The sequence below is a fragment of the Gracilinanus agilis genome, chromosome 1, assembly GCF_016433145.1.
Source record: "Gracilinanus agilis isolate LMUSP501 chromosome 1, AgileGrace, whole genome shotgun sequence".
Classification (NCBI taxonomy): Eukaryota; Metazoa; Chordata; class Mammalia; order Didelphimorphia; family Didelphidae; genus Gracilinanus; species Gracilinanus agilis.
Window position 1 is genome coordinate 223,808,820 of NC_058130.1, and position 22,341 is coordinate 223,831,160.

Below are 22,341 nucleotides of genomic sequence, written 5' to 3' on the forward strand. Positions count from 1 at the left end.
GAAACTGAGGCAGAACTCTGGTCTCTGAAAGCTGCATTTGAATTTCTGGGCCAGGTGCCTTAGCCACTGCGTCACCTAGTGGCGGCCCCTACATAATGCGTGTGAGTGTACCAAAAAGGTTAATAGACAGCGACAATCCCTGAGTCAGTTCTTCTCGAACTCGAGCCTCCAAACCAGTTCCTGTTGCTATAGCAGCGGCTCCGCCTTGAATGCCCTGGAGTTTCGAGGCGCTGATTGGTCGGCAGAGAGACTCCCTTTCCGGATGTGCCGGGACCAGCCATTGTGCGCGCCGGTGCCCTCTGCGGGTGACGGCTTCTTGAGCTCTGTGGTTCTCGCTGTCCCGCGCCTCTCTCTCTTCACGGAGCCCGGCGGGTCCCGGGCTCTGACTCGGAGGTTGCGGGTGCCGGCGCCGTCGTCGGCGCCGGCCCCGGGATGTGGCTCTGGGAGGAGCAGGGGGGCCTATTGGCCTCCTTCTCCTTCCTGTTCCTGGTGCTGCTGCTCCTGACCCGCAGCCCCTTCAACTCCTGCCTCTTCGCTTTTAGTTTCTACCTGCTGCTGCGCTTCTTCAGCTACGAGCCCGTGCCCAGCCGCCGGGCCCTGCAGGTGCTCAAGCCCCGCGGTCGCATCTCCGCCATCGCCCACCGCGGGGGCGGTCATGATGCGCCCGAGAACACGCTTGCCGCGATTCGCGAGGTAGGAAAGGGGGGCCCCTCCTGCACCTCTCGTGGTGCCCCTGTCCGCACAATTCCCCGCCCCCCCCCTCGCGCCTTTACTGCCCAGAGGAAATGGAATTTCTCTGTGCCCCTATCTAAACTTTTCTGAGCCTCAGTTTTCTCTGGAAAACAGAAGCGCGCGCGTGTGTGTGAGATGACCGTCCTCTGGTGAGGATCAATTATGATCACGTATAAGAAATGTGTTGCAAGTTTTATAGTGCTGTATCATATCAGTGTGCATTATTTCATTATCATTATTCCTTACTAAAAACAGCTAGGTGGCTCAGGGAATGAGACCTGAAGTCTGAAAGTTATGTGTCCTCAGGTCACTTATTAATTGTATGATTACAAGCAAATCACTCAAACTTAGTTTTCCCGTTTGTAAAATGAATATGGAAGCCCCACTTGTGTGGATCAAATATAAGGAACACTGCAAATTTTACAGTGCTATATCAATATGCATTATTATTATTATTTATTATGAAAAGCAGCTAGGTGGCTTAATGATGAGGACTGGCCCTGAGGTCTGGAAGACCAGAGTTCAGATGTGGCCCAGTTACTTATTAAATTGCATGACTACATGAGGCAAATCACTCAAACTCAGTTTTCCCATTTGTAAAATGAATATGAAAGCCTTACCTGTGAAGACTAAGTATCTTCTGTTAGGAACACTTTGCAAATCTTTCAGTACTAAATCACCATTATTATTAATTAATTAAAGGCAGCTTAGGTGACTTTGTGGGTAAGAGTGCTGGGCCTGGAGTCAGACCAGAATTCAAAAGTTCAGGCAAATCACTAAATCTCAGTTTCCTGTTTTGTAAAATGAGGGATGATAGGCCCTGTTCCACTGAGTAGCTATAAGCATCAAGTATGATGGTTAGGTTTTGTCGTTGTTCAACCATTTCCAGCCCTGCACAGCTCTTGCTGACCAGGTTTGGGGTTTTATTGGCAGAGATGTGGTTTGCCATTTCCTCCTCCAGCTCATTTTTCAGATGAGGAAACTGAGGCAAACAGAATTAAGTAACTTGCCCTAGTTCACACAGCTGAGACTAGATCTGAACTCGGGAAGATGAGTCTTTCTGACTCCAGACCCCTACCTGCCCCTATGAGGGTAGGTAACATTTTGCAAATCTTTCAGTGCTATATAATTGTAAATTATTACTATTAACTATTAAAGGCAGTTAGGTGGCTCATCTTATTAGACTTGGAGTCAGGAAGACCAGAATTCAAATGTAGTCTCATTTACTTTCTAATTGTATCACTGAGGGCAAATCTCTTGACCTCTGACTACCTCATTTCCCATTTGTAAAATGGGGGGGGGGGGTGGAGAATGATAGCCCCTGTATTATAGGGTAGCTGTGAGCATCATATGTGATTTTGTATAGATAACACTTCATAAACCTTATAGAACTATATAAATGTGAGCTATATATGTGTGTGTGTATTTTTTTTTAAACCCTTACCTTCCATCTTGGAGTTAATACTGTGTATTGGCTCCAAGGCAGAAGAGCGGTAAGGGCTAGGCAATGGGGGTTAAGTGACTTGCCCAGGGTCACACAGCTGGGAAGTGTCTGATGCCAGATTTGAACCTAGGACCTCTCATCTCTAGGCCTGGCTCTCAATCCACTGAGCTACCCAGCTAAGCTATATTAATAACCTGTTTTCATCCCCTAGCCCAAGTGCAGGTGTTCTTCCCTTTTTTGTGTCATGAATCCTTTTGGCATTCTGTTCTAATAACTCCCTTCTCGGGGGCAGTTTAATATTTAATTTTTTATGTTTTTACTAAATAACACATAGGAATGCAAAGGAAACCAATTATATTGAAGTTATCAAGATATTTGGGAGAAAAAAAAAAAAAACCTCTGCTCTAGACTAATAGCATGACCTCTGTGGTAATTCTCTGGCCATCCTAGTTCTCCTTTTCCCTGTGAGGAACTCTTGTGACCTTTGAAATTCTTTTTTTTTTTTTAAATTTTTTTCTGTTACTATGAAATTCCACAATTTGCCTCTAGATATCGTAAGTGAAATGTACTAGATAAGGTACTGGACTTTGGGGATTCATGTGATCTGGGACTCTGCCAGTCATTAGCTGTTTGTTCCTGGACAAATAATCACTTAAATATTCCAAGCCTTAGTTTTTTTGTTGTTGTTGTTTGTTTGTTTTTTTAAACATATATAATGAAAGATAATGGTTGACATTTATATAACTCTTTAAGGTTTGAAAAGTACTTTACAAATATTATCTCATTTTATTCTTACAAAAACCCTTGGAGGTAGGAGCTGTTATTATCTTGGTTTTACAGATAAGGAAACTGAGATAGACCTACGTTAGCTGACTTTCCCAGGGGCACAACTAATAGATGTCTGTGTTAGGATTTGAATAGGTCTTCCAGAGTATGAGTCCATCTGATAGTCTATGTTCCATAATTTCTAACCACGGGAGCATAAATGAAAAACAAAGTCTCCAAGCTATAAAGAATTAGGTTTATTGGGAGATGGCCAGTCTCACAATAAAGCTGGACTTCTGGTCAAGACCAAAAGACTCTGAGCACTGTGAGAGAACTTTTGTAATCCAAAGAATATCATAATTTAAGAAATAATCCAAGACAGTGATAAAAATAGAGAGATGTGGATTGGTTGAAGTAATCAAGAAATACTTCTCATTGGTAGAAAAAAATCACTGGGTGATGACTTGAAAGTGTGTAAATAGTGGATTTACTCAGGCTTTTACTTTTGTCCTTTTATTTCTTCTAATTCAAGTGATTATTAATAAATCTTATAAAATATAATACTTGGAGTTATTGGATATTAATTTTAATCTTACAAAAGTCACTGGATAGAAAAGGGGAGGAGTAGTGAAGCCTGGACTAGTGACCCAAAGATAAGAGTGGGTGGTGTTGGGTGGTATCAGGCTTCGAACCCCAAGTCAGGCCTATTTCAAGACCATGATTATTGCTGAGTATAGCAACATTAAAGGGTGAGGCTGACACCAAAGCCAATGCTAAGCAGTTATTTACTTAATTCAAAACCTTAATACTTATACTAGAATAATCACAAAAAGCCTACTAAAATCATGACTTATGCTCACTATCTTATAATTACAATTATGATTATCAAGACTATTGCTGACATTAAAATCCAATCCTCATATAAGAGGTAAGGGGATTTTTTTCTCACATCTACACCTGCTTGCCGCTTTCTATCCAATTTTATGTTTTTTCAACTCTCCTGTCCTTTTTTTCTTTCCATGAGGTACAGCAGTGATTCCAAGGACTTCAAGTTTGAAGTCAGGAGACAGGAAAGAGTAGAAGACAAGAATGGATATTAGTAGGTATTAGTGTTCATGAGCCAGGTTGAAACTCAACATTCTCCCTCCTCCCGCCACCCCCTTTTGTTTATATACCAGAGGTTTGAAGTCTTTTCAACTTCTTGTAACCTTCATATGACTTCTTTCTGCATCTTACGAAATAGATAATACTCATAAACTATCAATGATCTTAGAAGCATCAAAAAAAGTAAAGGAAAGAAAAATGATAGGACTTAATTTTCTTCTGGGTAGTTAGGTGTCAAGGTAGATAGAAGTGCTGGGCATGGAATCAGAAAGACTCATCTTCCTTGAGTTGAAATCTGACTCCAGACATTTATTAGATGTATGAGCACAAGGCAAATCACTATTTGCCTCAGTTTCCTCATCTTCAAAATGTACTGGAGAAGGAAATGGCAGGTCATTCTAGTATCTCTGCTAAGAAAACCTCAAATGGGGTCGTGAAGACTTAGACCCAACTTAACAAATTTTCTTCATGATAAATGCTATCAACAAATTTCATCTTCCAAATATCTAACAGACTATCTGAAAGTATAGCACAGTGCTAGATATTTAGTAAATACTTGTTGATTAATGTTCTGGTACATTCACACATGCACATCTATGTAGAATTGAGATTGTAAAATGTTAATGTTTAAGGACTTTTGTAAAATTGTTTTATGTACATGCTATTCATGTTTTCAAAACAGCCAAAAAAGCCCATTATTTGCTTTCTTTGATATTTTACACTAAGCAGTATGCTTTTCTAGCAGAAAACAAAATTCCATCTCTTTCTTAAATAACAATATTTGGTGCAGTCTTATAGATAGGAACAATAATTATTAGCACTTTAGCAACTTGAGTGTTACTCATAAGAAATGGTTGGCTTTTTGAAAAGCCATTTTATAGTGTAAAGTCTATAATTTAAAAAAAAAATTTTTTTTTGAGAACCAACACTAAAAGTCAGGAAGAGTACATAATTTATTCTCATTTTGATTTCCTTTTTTTCCATGTCTCCATTCCTGGTTTCTACTTATGATAGATAAAATCCTCAGCTCTTAACCATTTAGAACCAGGGAAGAAGTTTGGGAGGAGATACAATTTTAGAAAAATAATAAGCAAAACCAAGGAGGAGATAAGTTGACAGGAAGGATGTATCACAGAATAAGACATCATATTATAGACACTGCTGTGAAATCATACCTTTCAAACCTGAGTCATTAAGGTGTTTTTTTGGTTTGTTTGATTTTTTTGTGTGCATAAATACAAGATTTAAAAGAAAAAAGCAATTGTCTCTCCATACTAAGTTAGGTGTCATCAGTCTTTGATGATGAGTTTAAAAAAAATAAATTTGAAGCAGTTTTTAATAGAAGAAAATTAATCCAGTCCAGTTGTACTTATGAACACCAATTTCCTCCTTTTTTACCTTTTGCTCTTGAATAAGCATCTTCTTAGTACTAAACCCAAGTTCATAATCTTTTATCTTTTAGAACAATTGGAAATATATGCAAAGAGGAGTGTTTGTGTGTATTTTGTGTGTATGTGAGTAATTAAGAGTTGCCTTACATTAGTGCTTATATATTGAGCCTGGCATATCCCTCCTAGCAGGAGACATTTTTGGTGGGTGAGTATATCCATCGTTCTCTGTTGAAATTTTTACCTTCTTTCTTTATAAGATTTATTTGTTTGTTTGTTTTTTAGTTTAGGGTTGGTTTTTTTAGATTTAGATATTTATTTAGAAAGATTTTCATTAAAAGATTTTTAGAAATATTTAGACCACTGCATCCTGGAAAGCACCAGATATCTAACTCATTTGAGATGACCAACAAAGTATTTGAATAAAATGCCCAAAATAGAAGAGGGATGAACAACCAAAAATAATTCTGGAATATTTCAAAAGCTAGGGTAAACCTGTAATCTGGAAGACTTGTCAATCTAGTGTCACTTTTAAAAAAATTACTTTCAATTCAGTTTAATAAGTAGATTAAGTACTTCTATGAGAAGAGAGGACTTTACAATGAAAAATATCCTCCAGGAGCTACAACATGCAATTTAAATACATAAATAAGTAAATACAACATCCTTTAAGGAAGGAGAGAAGTACTAACAATTAGGAAAATTAGGCAAGCCCTCCAATAGGAGGTGGTGCCTGCCCTGAGTTCTTCCTGAAGGAAGCTAAGGATTCTAAAAGGTGATGAGTATAGCCATTTCAGGGTGGAGGAGACTGAGAGGTGGAGTTAGAATGCTGAGTTCAGGGAACAGACCAGATTGACTAGAATGTAGAGTCCGTGCAGTGGGGTGATCAGATAGGAATCTGTAAAGATAGACCAGAACTAAAAAAGGCTTTTAATGTCAAACAGGGTTTTTATCTTATCCTAAAGGTAATAAGATTTTTAAGTAAGAAGGTAGCTTGGGCAGACATGTACTGCATGGTAGCTTCAAATTGCATGTTAACTCCCATTCACAAGTCTAAATGAAAAGAGCAACAACAAAAGTGTACGATGTATTTTAAGGTTTTTTTTTTTCTCTTCAGAATTTTCAGGTAGTAAAGAGTTACCTGTACAATATTTTTCCTTCATTTGAAGATTTACTGAATTGTTACTATATATATATAGCACTGAACTAGTTTATGATGAGAAGAGCTTTTGAAAAGATATTTTTTTCTGTTACATCATAAGATGGAAGATAGTTATCATCCAGAAAGCACTGAATTTGAAGTCACAGTGCTTGGCTTCATTTCAAAACTTTGTCGCTTGCTACCTGTTCAACCTGAGATAGAGGTTACTTACTACCTATTCAGCCTCAGAGATAGGTTATTCTTCTCTCCAAAATGAGGAGTTGGACCATTCTCTAGTAAGGTGCCTTCCAGCTCTGAATCTGAGGTCTTTAGTTGGCCATAAAAATAGATATTATGACAGAACTGTTACTTGTATCACTCACTAGAGAAAAATAGATTGTAACATGTATGTAAAACATTTAACTTTTTGAAAGGCAGTAGGGGAGGAAAGAATTTCCTTTAAAAGTGCTAAGTTCAAATAATAAAAATGGTAATGAAATATGAATTAGGATTTATTGGTGCATCTCTTTGTTTCTTTAACTGGGTTCAGGTGCAGATAATTGGTTATTGCTATTGGTCTTATAAATTCTTAATGTTGGAACTTGGACTGTCACCTAGAAATAACTACTGGTTATTTTCTATGTTTGTAGATAATAAAATAAGATGACCTTAATGAGGAAAAATGAATAAAAATGCAATAACATCTCATAGTTTTGGCCTATCTTTCCAGATTCCTATCTGAAACCCCACTGCATGGGACTCTGCATTCTAGCCAATCTAGTCTGTTCCCTGAACTCAGCATTCTTACTCTGCTCCTGAGCCTCCTCCACCCTGAGATGAAGATCTATACTCATCACCTTTTAGAATCCTTAGCTAGGGGCAGCAGAGTAGCACAGTAAATTGAGAGCCAGGCCTAGAAACAGGAGGTCCTAGGTTCAAATCTCGCCTCAGATACTTCCCAGCTGTGTGACCCTGGGCAAGTCACTTAACCCCCATTGCCTAGCCCTGGAAGGTCCAAGAGTTTAAAAAAAAAAAAAAAGAATCCTTAACTTCCTTCAAGAAGAGCTCAGAACAGGCACCACCTTCTATTGGAGGTCTTGCCCAGTTCTCCTGGTATGCTATTGTGTGATAGATAACCAGGTAATAAGGATGATACCTGTTGAAACTATGTGCACAGGAGCTACAATTATACCCTCTGTTTAACTGATTGCCATCAAATAAAAATGACTCAGCAACTTTACAAGATGTACCTTTTAGGTGTGTTATTTGGAATTTTGGGGGTTCCTTTGAGGGTTATCTGGGGTGCATTTGAGTTTTAAATATTTAGATATATGACAAACTTCCTGTGGATGTTTGGGGGACTTGGAAACTACATTTCCCGTGATTCAACGGGTTTCCGATCTTACGTGATGACGTGAGCCAACGTAAAGCATAGCTTAAATAGAGAGGACTTGATTGGGACGTGCTCTTTTGGTACCAGGGAGCCAGGAGGGAGAAGGTATGGCAGGGAATTTGAATTAGATCTTAGCAAGCGTGTGGTCATCTTATATTTTACCAGCATGGCCTTAATTAAATATTTACTTAATCACATTTATTTATTTATGTGTTTATGTGTGTTTATATATACATATATATAATAAATATTTATTAAATAATAAAATATTACTTATTAAAAATTAATACTTCTATTGATATCCGTCTATATCAATTATAACATAGGGTAGCAAATTGATAATGACATCCCTTATACAGAATATTTTTAATAAAGTTTTAAATATATTTTTTGTTTTTGAGAAAAATGACTAGAAAAACTTTCGTCCTATAAAAGTTTTTAAGAAATAAATACAAGGGAGTAGAAACACAGAAGAAAAACAACTGCTTGATCACATGATTCATTGGGGATATGATTGAAGATGTAGACTCTAAATAATCACCCTAGTGAAAATATTAATAATATGGAAATAGGTCTTGATCAATGATACGTGTAAAACCCAGTGGAATTGCTTGTTGGTTATAGGGTGGGAGGAGGAGAGGGAAAGAACATGAATCATGTAACCATGGGAAAACATTCTTAATTAATTAATTAAACTTAAAAAAGAAAGAAAGAAATACAAGTTTAGTGTGGAAATCATGAGAAACAGACATCCAATTGGTGACTTAGTGGGGTTTGGCTTATGATGATGTTGAAGACTTCTCTTAAGACAATTAGCTATTATATTTATACAGTACCATCTTTAACTGAGCTATTGGCTAATAATTGGTACAACTAACAAAACAAAATTTAAAACTGTCACCTAGAAACATCAGGGAGTTAAAGGTAATGAGGTAAACAAATGAAAATTGGCTCATCCTGGATGTGCAAATAGAATGAACTGTCTAATTGTCAAACCTTGGGGATTAAGCAGAGCTACCACATTAAGCAAAGTGGATGGATAAACAGAACTGATACATAAATATTTTTGAGTTGTTAATAACAAATTCAGTGACCAGTTGTTTTCAAAGGATAATCAGAGACATTTTAAGACCTGTATGCTTTTCTATCTCCTTGTTACTTATTTGGTCTATAACTATTCTTGTCTACATTTCCATCATGTTGACTAGGGATGCCCCTATTTCTTTCCCTGTTAATACATTTGCTCTTTCCTTCCATATGATGATTAATCTTTTAAAATTTAAAACTACATTTGACTAAACTATTCTGCATTAGGCATGATAATATATCAGTTAATTTTTATTGTGAAGACTTCTTTTTAAAAAGATTTTTTTTCTTAATTACCAATCTCTTGTTTTTGAAATAAGGTTGACTATAATAAAACTTTGAATGAATCTAAATCTTCCATCTCTAAAAGATATGCCACTGTACTAAAGAGCCTGGTTTGACTTGCCCAGGGTCATACAAGTTGGAAATGACTGAGGCTAAATTTGAACCCATGGTCTCCCCTCTCTGGGCGTGGTCCTCTATCTAATGAGCCACCTCTTTGCCTCAAATGTTCCTTTTCAACTAATGCCTTGAGATCTTGCTAAAGAGTTGTCCTTTTAAGTAATGTCTAAAACTGATATCAATACTATTATAGGCTAAAAAATATCTACTTTTAATGTCAAATGAAAAGTTCTGGATTTAGTTCAACCAGTCCTTCCTTCTCCTGAGACTGTTGGGAAACAATTATTCTCATCTCACAGGAATTACCAGTCTGTTAGCCTACTATGGTAATCTTTATGTTTGTATTCATAAATAATAATGTTATTTCCTTACCACTACTACATATTATCATCAGAAAAATGCAAGCTTCTTTGTGTGTTCTTATTATAGTCTACACTGCATACAGCAAAAATCTCTAAGTATACTTTTAGTAACAAATGAGTTACCCCTGACAGCCTTTTTAGAAAAATGGGTATATATAAAAACAGATTTTATAGTTTTTAGAAGCAGCATCTTGAATGACTTGATTTTCTTTTGAACTTCATTACGTTTAATTACCAACACTGGCAAAGTAACTATTTCTCTTAACATTTCAACTTTTCATATTCCGCCTTTCCCCAATTGAATACCATAATTGCTAGTACTTTAGGGTAGGGTACAGAGGTACAAGGATAGAGAGAGATTGGTCTCTTAATGCTGACTAAGAAGTTATAGCATTTTGCACTGGCTAATAAGAAATTTTGTCTCCTTTTAAATAGATTTTTTTCAAGTGCTAAACTTATACTTTTTATTCAGGCCCACTAGACTAGGATCATAAAGATATGAAGTACAATTGCCCGTTTGGTTATGTGCCTCAGTTTCCATTTAGCTTCAAGACTGAAGAAAGGAGTAAAATGAGTAGGGGGCAGCTGGGTAGCTCAGTGGATTGAGAGCCAGGCCTAGAGATGGGAGGTCCTAGGTTCAAATCCAGCCTCAGACACTTCCCAGCTGTGTGACCCTGGGCAAGTCACTTGACCCCCATTGCCCACCCTTACCACTCTTCCACCTATGAGCTAATACACAGAAGTTAAGGTTTTAAAAACCAAAAAAAAAAAAAGAAAGAAAGAAAGGAGTACCTCTCTTCCCTGCTATTTAATCATAATTTGGTTTGACTAACCCCATTATGGTTGAACAGAACATTGTTTTATCATGAAATTTGCTTTGTCATGGCAGGATACAAGAAGGATTTTTTTCAGGTAGACATTTTCTTTGCTTAATATATTCTTTCTGTTTTTCAAAAATAAAGAAAGAATATATTGATTTTAAATTTTAAAAGATTATATTGATATAAAGAATACTGTGATTTGCCCAGGGTCATGCAACTAGAGTATCTGAGACCAGATTTGAATGGAGGTCCTCCCACCTCTAGGCCTGGTGCTCTATCCACTGAACCACTTAGCCTATCCCTCAATATATTTTTAATTGAGAGCCTACTATCTTGGGTCTGTGAGAGATTGTGGCAAGAATTCTCAGCCTGAAATTCAAAGAGACCTGGGTTCAAATCCCAACCTTGAATGCTATTTCCAAAAAAGTAGCATGGTGACTATAGATGGTGACAGCACTTGTGATCTGAATCTCTTTCACCCTCGATTTTGACATCTGTACAATAAGGATAATAATACTTACACATTACCTAACTCACCAGGATTATTTTGAGGAAAGCACTGTGTAAATCTTAAAGTGCTGTATAACTAAATTGTTATCATTGCCTCTTAAGGTCACTCATTCTACTTTTGGACAGTCTAGTTATTAGAAAATTTGTCCTTACACCTAGCCTAGATTGACACTTCTCCAACTTCCACATTTTTTTTTAACCCTTACCTTCTGTCTTAGAATCAATACTGTGTATTGGTTCCAAGGCAGGGGCGAGGTAAGAGCTAGCCAATGGGAGTCAAGTGCCTTACCTAGGACTCAGAGCTAGGAAGTATCTAGGGCCTGATTTGAACCCAGAAACTCCTGTTTCCAGGCCTATCCACTGAGCCACCTGTTTGCCCAAGCTTTCACCATGGGGTCAAACAGAAAAGACTTTACCTTTCTTCTAAATTATATATTTTCATATACTTTAAGATCTTATAATATCTATCTCTTAAGTTTTCCTTGAAACAGAATTCCTCCAACAAGGCAGTGAGCTTGTCAAATCCTTCCAAAGATGTGATGCCAAGAATTGAACCCAGTACTACCTACATCTCTTGTTGGCCCAAGGTCTTCATATTGGTTCAGGCCCTCAACTATCATGACCTGCTTTCCTTCAGTAATGCCTCACCCCTGCCGGGATAGCTGGGTGGCTCAGTAGATTGAGAGCCAGGCCTAGAGATGGGAGGTCCTAGGTTCAAATCTGGTCTCAGACATTTCCTTACTGTGTGACCCTGGGCAAGTCACTTAACTCCATTGCCTAGCCCTTACCATTCTTCTGCCTTGGAACCAATATGCTGTATTGATTCTAAGACAGAAGGTAAGGGTGTTTTGTGTGTGTGTGTGTGTGTGTGTGTGTGTGTGTGTGTGTGTGTGTGTGTGTGTGTATGTAGTTACCCAGTATCCCATCACCTCAGTCTTCTGTTTCCTCTTCCTCAAGCTGGTTAATCACACTAATATTTCAGAATGGGTTAGTGATTGAACTGAAAATAACATTTGTGGTCATTTGACAATAATATTGTTAATGTTTTTGTTAAGGCAGCTAAGAATGGAGCAACAGGTGTGGAGCTGGACATTGAATTTACTGCAGATGGTGTTCCTGTCCTAATGCATGATGAGACTGTAGATAGGACTACTGATGGCACAGGTCGTTTGAGTGAATTGACATTTGCTGATGTTAGAAAACTTAATCCAGCAGCAAACCACAGATTGAAGTAAGTACATCACCATTTCTTTAGCTGTTTTTTTCTTTGGTTTGGAAATTGATGGAAGATACGCTATGCTGAAGATAACTGCCATAAATTTGGAAGTGACCTTAAAAGTCTCTCTGGTATATGGACCTTGCTACTTCAGGAATATCAGCAAAGATGGAAGTGTAGGGTATAATAGCACTCAATTGTCTGTTCACCATCTTTTATGTAGTATAATTGCATCAGTTCCTTTAAATTTTATATATTTCCATTTCTCAACATTTTAATAATTTTAGTTTTTTAACTCTTATTTTGTAAAACCTCATAAAGTTATCAATATTTTTCAGGCTGAAAATTGAATCTAGGCCATTAACATATGCCATCTATAGTAGTATTGCTTCACTGAGGATCTTATATTAAATTTACTGTTGATGCTTAGTATATGACCCCTAGATTCTTTTCTGTTTCACTTGCACTAAGGCAATGATTTTTTTTTTTATTTGTGGAGGTTTTTACCTCCTTGATAATTACTTTGCACTGGTCTCAAATTAACAACATTGTATTTCTATCTCCTTATTTCTCCAAATAATAAAATATAAACAAAATTTATTTCTAAAGCATCACCTATTCTCCTTGACTAATCTTCATTGGCAAATTTAATAAGTGCACTTCATCAGTGATTTAATCATTCAAGTTAATATTCATGAAAATATTAAACAGACCTAGAGCCGAGTCTTCCTGTGTTCTATACCCAGGAATACCCTGAATATATATTCCTAGCATACAGTGAGCCCATTAACCCAGTTCCTTCAATACTCTAAGATGATTGTGACCTTATTTTCCCAGAGCACTTACAATAAAGGCACAAAAAGAATTTCAATAAGAATAGAAAATACAATTGCAATTCCTACACTGACTCCTTGTGTTCTCTGTTCTGACCATTGCTGCTTCCCAGAGTCAGCTATATTAGTGCTTTTGTTATGAGTGTGAAAAGGACTGAGAAACCCCTTAGGGATGAGCCTTTTGCTTTTTTTAAAAAATATATTAGAAAACCTGATTTTTTTTTCCTTTCTTAACTAAAGAAAGATAAGATAGTGTTTGGTCTTCATTTTCTTTATTAGTCTATCTCTGAAAGAAGTATTGTTGGCCTTCTACACTGAAGTCATACACATCTTGGCATAGAAGTGGGACTTTGTTCTCAAATGCCACAACTATAGAGAATAGTTTGGCCGAGTCATATCTAGCCTAAAAGATTTCAGTGTATAGACCAGGAGACGTACCACTTATCCTTCATCTGATGAGCAGACTAGCTAATTCTTTAAAAAATTATTTAATTAATTAGATTAGAGTGTTTTTCCATGGTGACGATTCATGTTTTTTTCCCTCCCCCACTCCTGGAGCCAACGATCAATTCCACTGGGTTATACATATATCATTGTTCAAAACCTATTTCTATATTATTAATATTTGCAATAGAGTGATCATTTAAAGTCAGCATCCCTAAATCATATACCCATTGAACCATGTGATCAATCATATGTTTGCCTTCTGAGTTTCTTCTCCCACAGTTCTTTCTTTGGATGTGGATAGCGTTCTTTCTCATAAGTCCCTCAGAATTCAGACTGGCTAGTTTTAAAGAGGCTCATCACCAGTTTGATTTCAATGATAAATTTGAGGGCCACAGTAATTCTTAAAGACGGTTCACTAAATATAGAGGAATTAAAGATTTTTCATTTGAACGAAGTATGTAATAAAATGATAAATTCTTAAAGAGTTGAAGTGTTGAAACAGTTTTTAGATAGTTGAAAGCTGCCTCTCAGCTTTTAAAAGTAACATCTCCTGCTTACTGGGACATTTGGTCAGTCCTAAAGTGTGTAGCTTTAGAATTCTTTGAAAATAACATATATATATATATATATACTACCCCTTTTTATAAGCTTACTAAACATAGATTTACTAATTTAGTGGAAGCTTCTGGTTTTCCTAAAAGTTAAATGATTTAACTTAGTTATATTCTGTTTAAGATGCTATACTCTATAGTTGTTGTTTGGTTCATATTACTTAAAAATTCTCTTTAATTGGACATGGTTGAACAAAATAAATAAGAGTTAATGCTATTTCCTATGGCTTGCAAGAGAGAAGAAATTTATTCAGCTAATTTTTCTTTTCCTGTGATCTTCTACCTTATTTCCTTCCATTTTATAGGAATAATTTCCCTGGTGAAAAAATACCTACTCTGAAGGAAGCCATTGTGGAATGCCTAAAGCACAACCTCACAATCTACTTTGATGTGAAGAGCCATGCAACTATGGTACAGTTTTTATGGCATAATGTGGGACTTCACTTTAAAAAAATTTTAAATTTAACCACCAATCATCTCCAAAATTAGTAAGAAAAAATGTGATTTTATCATAAATATATTTTTAATGCAGATACATCCTACTTTTAAAAATCCCACCATAAAGAGTTATAAATTCAAAAGATAATTAATACAGGAAATACACTGTATTTCATAGTTTTTAATTACTTCTTAGTGGGAAAACCCAGATATTCTGGCATATCGGGAAGAGTATGGAGGGGGAAAGTCAGAAAAGAATAGGCTATTTTTATTAGCAAAGGACTTACAAGGACTCGTGATTAGAGCTACATCTCTTAATGTAATTTTATCCAGAGACTTAGTTAAGCAAGACAGTTAAAGACTAGAAAAAAATTATTCAAATAAACTACTTTAAAAATAAAAAATGTAAGCTTCTGATGCCCACTGTGAGACCAATTGCTTTTGACCAATAAATTTAGGATTTCAGAACCCAGAATATTAAGGATATTCCTTCAGACAATTTACAGAGTATGTTTTCCTTTCATGTGAATATAGTCCCAAGAAAGCATGGTTTCTGGTACAGTATTTTTTTTTCACATACCTAAGAGGAAGTCACTCTATATTCTTTAAATATTTCTTTTTAAAAGATTTGGGACATTCCTAAGTTTTCTTTTTATTTCTTAGAAGTTTTCTTTTATCTCCTAGGACCAACATTTTTTTTTCCCCATGAAGGCACAAGTCCATTTTTATAATGAAAATCATTGGTGAAACATCACTCAGTTTGTTGCTTTATAGACAACTTTCAAGAGAATATCTATTTTTAGGGGCAATGTAGTGACTTAGTGGATTGAGAGCCAGGCCCAGGGGCAGGAGGTCCTGGATTCAAATCTGGTCTTGGAACTATCTCCCTGTTTGACCCTGGACAAGTCATGTAACACCCATTGCCTAGCCCTTACTACAATTCTGCTTTGGAACCAATACACAATATTGAGTCTAAGCTAAAAGATGAGGGTTGAGTATGTTTATTTTAAAAAATAAAATACATCCATACTTAAAGTGAGATTCAGGAATGATGGTTTTCCTCTTTTTTTTCCCCCTTCTTCATTTAAATGGAACAGGGAAGTACTTGTTCCATCTAAACAATGTTTTGTTTGCCCAGGGTAGAGATTGCTGATTATATTATATAACACAATATGTTTAGTTACTAGACAAACTCAGAGGACAGCCATTCTCATGTATTGGAGAGGCTCAGTTGCTTCTGTGAAGGGAGTGAGAATGGAAATAAGATTCCTGGTGAATTCCTAGAGCAATGAGAGTAGCAAGGTTTGGCCACCTATCCAGGATCCACATGGCTCTCTTCTTTATTCCTATGCCCTCAGGTATTCAGAGCTGTTAGGATACCTCTATTTTTAGTAATAACCACTAGAACAGTAATTTTAAGAGTTTAGTGTTTGAAGGTGTCTGGTGATTTTGTTTTTTAAAAGTTTTCAGACTAGTAAAAAATAAATAATAATATATCCATGTAGCAAGTTGTACCAAATCTATGTACCAAGGAGTACCAAATTTTATTTAAATGACTTGGGCATACATAAAAATTGAGTTATCAAAGGAAAATAAAACAGTATACAGAATTTAAACTCATGTACTATTGAGGGATTAAAAAAACCTTTTGTCTGTATAAAGGCAATTCTCATTCACTAGTGAAAGGAAGAAGAGGTTTGGATCATTTCTGAATCAATATATTATATTCTTATGGCTTATATTTGAATGTTCCATAAGTGACATTCTAAAAATTTCCCATATTTCAAATAAAATAATGAAACCATGTAGTACCTAGTGGGAAAGCTAAAGGACTACCCCATTCCCTCCCCTATTCATCTCTAATTCACTCAGTGCTGGAGACTCTTTATAGGATATTAGAACCAGAATAGACCTTACAGATAAAATTGAGTCTCTTCATTTTGTAGACGAAGAAAAGAGGCCCAGAGAGACGAGGTGATTTTCTCAAGGTCACTGAGCAGGAATTAGAGTCTGATTCCCCTGCCCCTGCCCTGTGCTATTTATGCCTTTGCTCACATGCTTGAACTTTGACCTAAGGAGAACTCTCTGACCTCTGATCCCCCCATTTTCCTAGCTGATGACTATCATGGAAATGTTTATCAATTATTTTGGCCTAAAGGTTAAACCAGGATATGGGGGAAGGAATTTCAAACCTTTCCTTCCAGGAGCCTCCCACCTGTACAATGAAGAGGTGAGACTATCAGCAAAGAAGTAGAAAACAAAGTAGCAATGCCACAGCTTCTATCCTTTGTGATGTGAGTTTAAACATTTGAGATTTTACTGTATTTCTTTCAACATCTCACCCTGGTGCCCTCCCTCCCACCCCATGTGATAACCTCTCTGAGTAATTTGGCAGTGCTATAGACAATGTGTAAGTAATGAATGCGTGTTGACTGACACATTTGGAATGGCTTTGTACAGATGAATCTCTCATTTTCTTCTCTATAGGCTGCCGATGCTCTAAAACATATGTATATGGAGTTTCCTAAGTTATACAACATCAGTATCGTCTGCTCTTTCATGCCAGAAGTTATCTATAAGGTGAAATGTAATGTTATTTTAAATAAGTTAGGATCTCTGTGGGTAAGGGGTCAGTATAGGTATTCAAAAAAATTTGCCCAGTCAAAGTGAAGTAGTGGCATTTGACAATCTGTATATGTCCTATCACTAACTACTCTGTCCCTCTTTGTGCTAAATAGTAGCCATTTTTCAAAATGAGTCAGGGGCTTAGTCTTTGATAATGGAATGGGGCATCACTAACCACAGCCTCTGGGGGGATTAACTGGCACGTTTTTTGTACTGAACTTTATGCAGATGAATCAATCATTCAGTGAATAAGGATTCATTAAAGACCACTGAGCCAGCCACTGTGCTAGGTGCTGGGGAGCCAATTATAATGATGTCAATAATTTTTACTTTTAAGAAGCTTGCACTCCAATAGGGAAAACAAGAGCACATATACGTTTATACAAAATAAATATAAAGAGCAAATGCAAATGAAAAGCTTCATGTTACAAAGTAGTCCTTGAGCTGAAAGAAGAGGGATTCTGTGAGATCAAGGTAAAGAATAAGTACATTCAAGACATAGGAGTAGCCAGGACAAGGGCATGTGTGAGTAACAGAAGGCTAGATAAAATTACAGGGTGCAGGAATGGAGTAATATCTATTGAGGTGATAAAATTAGGTCATAAGGCTGTGAGGTGACTGAGTGGAGAGAGAGCCAGGCCTGGAGATGGGATATCCTGCATTCAAATATGACCTCACACACTTCCTAGCTGTGTGATTCTGGGCAATTGCCTTTACTGCTCTTTTGCCTTGCAACTGATACTCAATATCGATTCTGAGACAGAAGCTAAGAGTTTAAATAAGTAAAACTAGATTAGGACCAGGTTTTGAAGGGCTTTTATTTTTGTATTTTTACCACAGGAGCAAAAGAAAGCCACCAGAATTTATTAAATATTGGATCAAAAGAGTCAGAGCTACACTTGAGGAAAAGCATTTCAAAATGGCAGAGGTGTGGACTAGTAAGGGAAAAGATTTAAGGGTTCAGAGAGCAATTAGTTCATGTCAGTAATCTAGTTGAAAGGTGATGAGAGCTTGAATGAAGGTAAGGTGACTGAGAGGAATAAAACGTGAGAAATGTTATGGAGGGAGAAAGAACAAGATTTGTCAACTAGAATGGATATATATGGTGGAGGTAGAGTGAAAAGCCAAGGATAACAGTGAGATGACGAATTGGGGAGACTGAAAGAATGGTGGGGTGCTTTTCATAGAAATAGGTAGGTGTGGATGCAGGTGGATTTTTGAAGAAGGAAAATTGAGTTCTACTTTGGACATGTTGAATTTGAGATGTTTCCATCTACCAGTTTGAAATGCCCAAAAGATGAAGTGGGACTAAAACTCAGGAGAGAGACCAGAGCTGAATATATTGAACTGAGCATCTTTTGCACAGACATGATAAATCCATAAGTGAACTGAAGTCTTTAAATCTTCTCTGCTGGTTTATCATTCATATTCCCCATAGTTCTCCAAGACTATTCTGGGCCCTCTTCTCTTTTACACACTCTTGTGAGAAGGAAACTGTTAGTTAGTTCTTAGTTTTACCTAACCCTCTTTGACTTCATATTATCATTACTAGCTATAGCCCCATATGAGATGTGGCACTTCCTGTCCACAGTAATGGAGTTTATCTCTGCTGTAGCTTTTCAGAATCTTCAAGAGCTGTCCCTGCTTGGCCTTAGATGGGGTAGGCAAATGACCACAAAGTTCTTAGATTAAAGCCAAGGGGTTTATTGATAAATGGGTATAGGTATAAGGGTATTGGAAAGAGGGTCAGGTAAAACTAAGAATTAACTAGCAGCTTCCTTCTCACAAGAGAGTGTGTAGGAAGGGAAGAGAAGAGAAGAGAAGAGAAGAGAAGAGAAGAGAAGAGGGCCCAGAATAGTCTTGGGGAACTATGGGGAATATGAATGATAAGCCAGCAAAGAAGACATAGGAGAATGATCATACAGATAGGAGGACAACCAGAAAGGAGTAATATCATGAAAACCCAGAGAGGAGAAAGTATCTAATAGGAGACAGTGGTCAATAGTGTCAAGTTCAGAAGATGCTAGGGGAGAGAATAAGCATTTATCAAATGCCTACCATGTGCCAGGCAATGCTAAGCACTTTGCAAATTATCTCATTTGATCATTAGTTGAGAATGATGAGAATGTTTAAAAAAAAAACCCTGTAGATTTGGCAATTAAGAGACTGCTAAGAATTTTGGAAAAAAAGTTTCATTTGACTTCTGAGTTTGAAAGGTAGCTTGCAAAGATTTGAGAAGAGTAACTAGAAATCTGAAGGTGAAGATGAGAAGAGATAGGTTCTTGGACACCTGTAGAGGGATTGGCCTTACTAAAGAGAAGAACCACTTCATCAGAGAGTGGGGAAAGATGTCAAAGTTTTGAAATGAGAATGGAAGACAAGAGTAGATCTCTCATCAAATGGCTTTAGTTTTGTCCATAAAAATAAAAAGTAAGATCTTCAGCTGAGGGAAGGGGAGGGGAGGAAGAGTTTGAGGCATGAGGAGAGAAGAGAGGTTTAGGATAGCTTCTCTTAGGAGATAGGAGTCTGGCTAGAATCTTCATTGATATACATTAACATTTTAATCTTCAGTATTACTAAAAATACTGTAACTTATAATTATTTGAAATTTTCTCTTTTATTTAAAGGAGTCTTTGTTAGTGGCTAGTATCATTTCATACAGTTTGCTGAAAAATTGTCAACCCCACATTCAAAGTACTCAAGCATAGATAGAAGGGATTTCTAAGCTCATCTGTCCTAGAGGTGTCAGACACACAGTCCACAACATTCCCCAGTGCAGCCCCAACCAGATAAATAAATAAAATATATTTGGGAAATATTTAACAAGATAAATAAAAATGGAATAAGACAGAAATAAACTAATTCAAGATGATCCACTGGGATCCTTATGTACAGTTTAATGACCCATTTCTTTAAATCTCACATCACTGGTGACCTCATTTTACATTGGAGAAACTGAGCTCTACATAAGTGAAAATGAGTTGTAAAGTCATAACACAACTAAGAATTTATAATTAACTTACCCCAAAGAAAAGGGGTGGGGAGAAGGAAAAAGAAGTGGGGATTAGGATGTTAACTAGGAAAACAGCCTACCACCTATAGGGTCTTATTGAAACTTGGGACTCTTCTGGGCAAAAAAAAAGAGTGGTAATCCATTGTTGACTTTGTAATATCATTTGGGTTGAATATATTCACCAAATCTAAAGGCATAATTAAAAATGTTTTCCTTTATGACAGCTCATTCTGCAAAATTCTCTTTCAGATGAGGCAGGCAGACCGTAATGTTGTAACAGCTTTAACCCATAGACCTTGGAGCCTTAGTTATTTTGGAGATGGGAAACGGCGCTTTGATTGTCTTTGGAAGCATTTTTCATATATGCTGCTGGACATTCTCCTAGATTGGAGTTTGCATAATATCTTGTGGTACCTGTGTGGAATTTCAGCCTTCCTCATGCAGAAGGATTTTGTATCTACGTAAGTTGAAATTTTTTATCATGTCCCATCACCCTACTCTGAGGCTTTGAAGGAATAAGAAAGATTTTTCTTATTGGAAGTTTTATCAACATGGCTATACACATGGCTTTATAGCTCTTTTTAAAAACTGGGGCAAAGTGAAGAGATTGCAGCTGTGAAACAGTGAAATGAGCTGTATCTTCCCTTCTTCTGTGTCCTTCCTCCCACTAAATCACAACTTTCCCCCAGGGAACCTTCTATTCTTGAATCCCTCAACCTCTGAATCATCCCTTTGACAGTTATGAAATTACATCTTTCTACTGATTACATGTTTGTAAGTCTTATTGCTCTTAATAGATTATAAACTCTTTGAAGGTATAGTGCATTTTATCTTTATTCCATTTTCCCAAGCATTCTTTACCCTATTTATTATAAGTAAATGCCTAGTAACTTCTCTAGCTATAAAAGATAGTTGGTCATATCCTAATAGGCTGTCTTTCTGTCTATGTGACTTCCCCTCCCTCTCTTTCAGGGCCTATTTGAAGAGGTGGTCAGCTAAAGGGATTCATGTTGTTGCTTGGACTGTGAATACCTATGATGAGAAAAAATTCTATGAAGATCATCTTCACTCCAGCTACATTACTGACAGCATGTTAGAAGACTGTTACCCTCATTTCTAGATTATTACCCTTTTTCAAGGACTCTGGTTTCAGAAACCTCTGCTATCCTTATTCAGGGAAATCTAAATACCTGGACGCAGCCCTGAGTTCTTGAGGATCAGGTGGCTCCCAGACACATTAGTCAGAAATTGTATTTTAACTTGAATCAGAGCCCAGTGGTGTGTCTACACCAAACTCTGTATTGTGCTTGAGTTCGTCATGGCTGATGTTGGGAAATTGGGTCTGTTGGGAGGTTTGCCACTGCTTACCCCTAATCCAACTGAGTTATATACAAATACTCAGTAGTGATAAGCACAGATTCGTGTAATTTGTATATGTAAAAATGACTGCAAATGAATGAGAAATGCATGTTAACTGTGACTGAACTTTTCTTACTTTTCACCCTTAACGTATTCTTCCACTATTTGTTTTTGGCCATGTTGAACGATGTATTATGGAAGTCAGACTTAGGAACCATACTAATAAAATTGTTAGAATGTATATTAAGCATACAGCACCCTACGTAATAAACAATTTGAGAAAGATACTGAATGTAACCTAGTGAACAGGGTTTACTTTTTCATGTTAATACAAGACCGCACCAAATGTATAAGCTTAGACATGTTAATTATTGACATGGCAATTTAAACATAAATTATACAAAAGTATTGAAACTTCTAGGTAAGATTGTTAAAAATCAGTTGTGAGGGAGCAGCTGGGTAGCTCAGTGGATTGAGAGTCAGGTCTAGAGATGGGAGGTCCTAGGTTCAAATCTGTCCTCAGACACTTCCCAGCTGTGTGAACCTGGGCAAGTCACTTAACCCCCATTGTCTAGCCCTTACCACTCTTCTGCCTTGGAGCCAATACACAGTATTGACTCCAAGACAAAAGATAAGGGTTTAAAAAAAAAT

The 22,341-nt window shown here is 36.9% G+C and overlaps 1 protein-coding gene across 2 annotated transcripts; it reads left to right on the forward strand.

Moving 5' to 3' along the window:
• Positions 1 to 298: 298 nt before the first annotated feature.
• Positions 299 to 21,987, forward strand: GDE1 (glycerophosphodiester phosphodiesterase 1). Of its 2 annotated transcripts, XM_044660407.1 has the most exons (6): positions 299 to 693; positions 12,204 to 12,379; positions 14,561 to 14,666; positions 17,181 to 17,273; positions 20,581 to 20,792; positions 21,304 to 21,987. In XM_044660407.1, the coding sequence occupies exons 1-6, from the start codon at positions 433 to 435 to the stop codon at positions 21,449 to 21,451; spliced, it is 996 nt and encodes a 331-aa protein (XP_044516342.1). In that variant the 5' UTR covers positions 299 to 432; the 3' UTR covers positions 21,452 to 21,987. The 2 variants fall into 2 exon arrangements, with proteins under 2 accessions (XP_044516342.1, XP_044516351.1); XM_044660416.1 differs by lacking the exon at positions 17,181 to 17,273.
• Positions 21,988 to 22,341: the final 354 nt, after the last annotated feature.

What these genes read in the sequence shown, in the direction of transcription:
- GDE1 (XM_044660407.1), top strand. Translation starts at nt 433, where the DNA reads ATGTGGCTCTGGGAGGAGCAGGGGGGCCTATTGGCCTCCTTCTCCTTC. An exon ending in CGCTTGCCGCGATTCGCGAG is followed by an intron (nt 694 to 12,203) that starts GTAGGAAAGGGG and finishes GTTTTTGTTAAG; the next exon opens with GCAGCTAAGAATGGAGCAAC. An exon ending in TGAAGAGCCATGCAACTATG is followed by an intron (nt 14,667 to 17,180) that starts GTACAGTTTTTA and finishes TCTTCTCTATAG; the next exon opens with GCTGCCGATGCTCTAAAACA.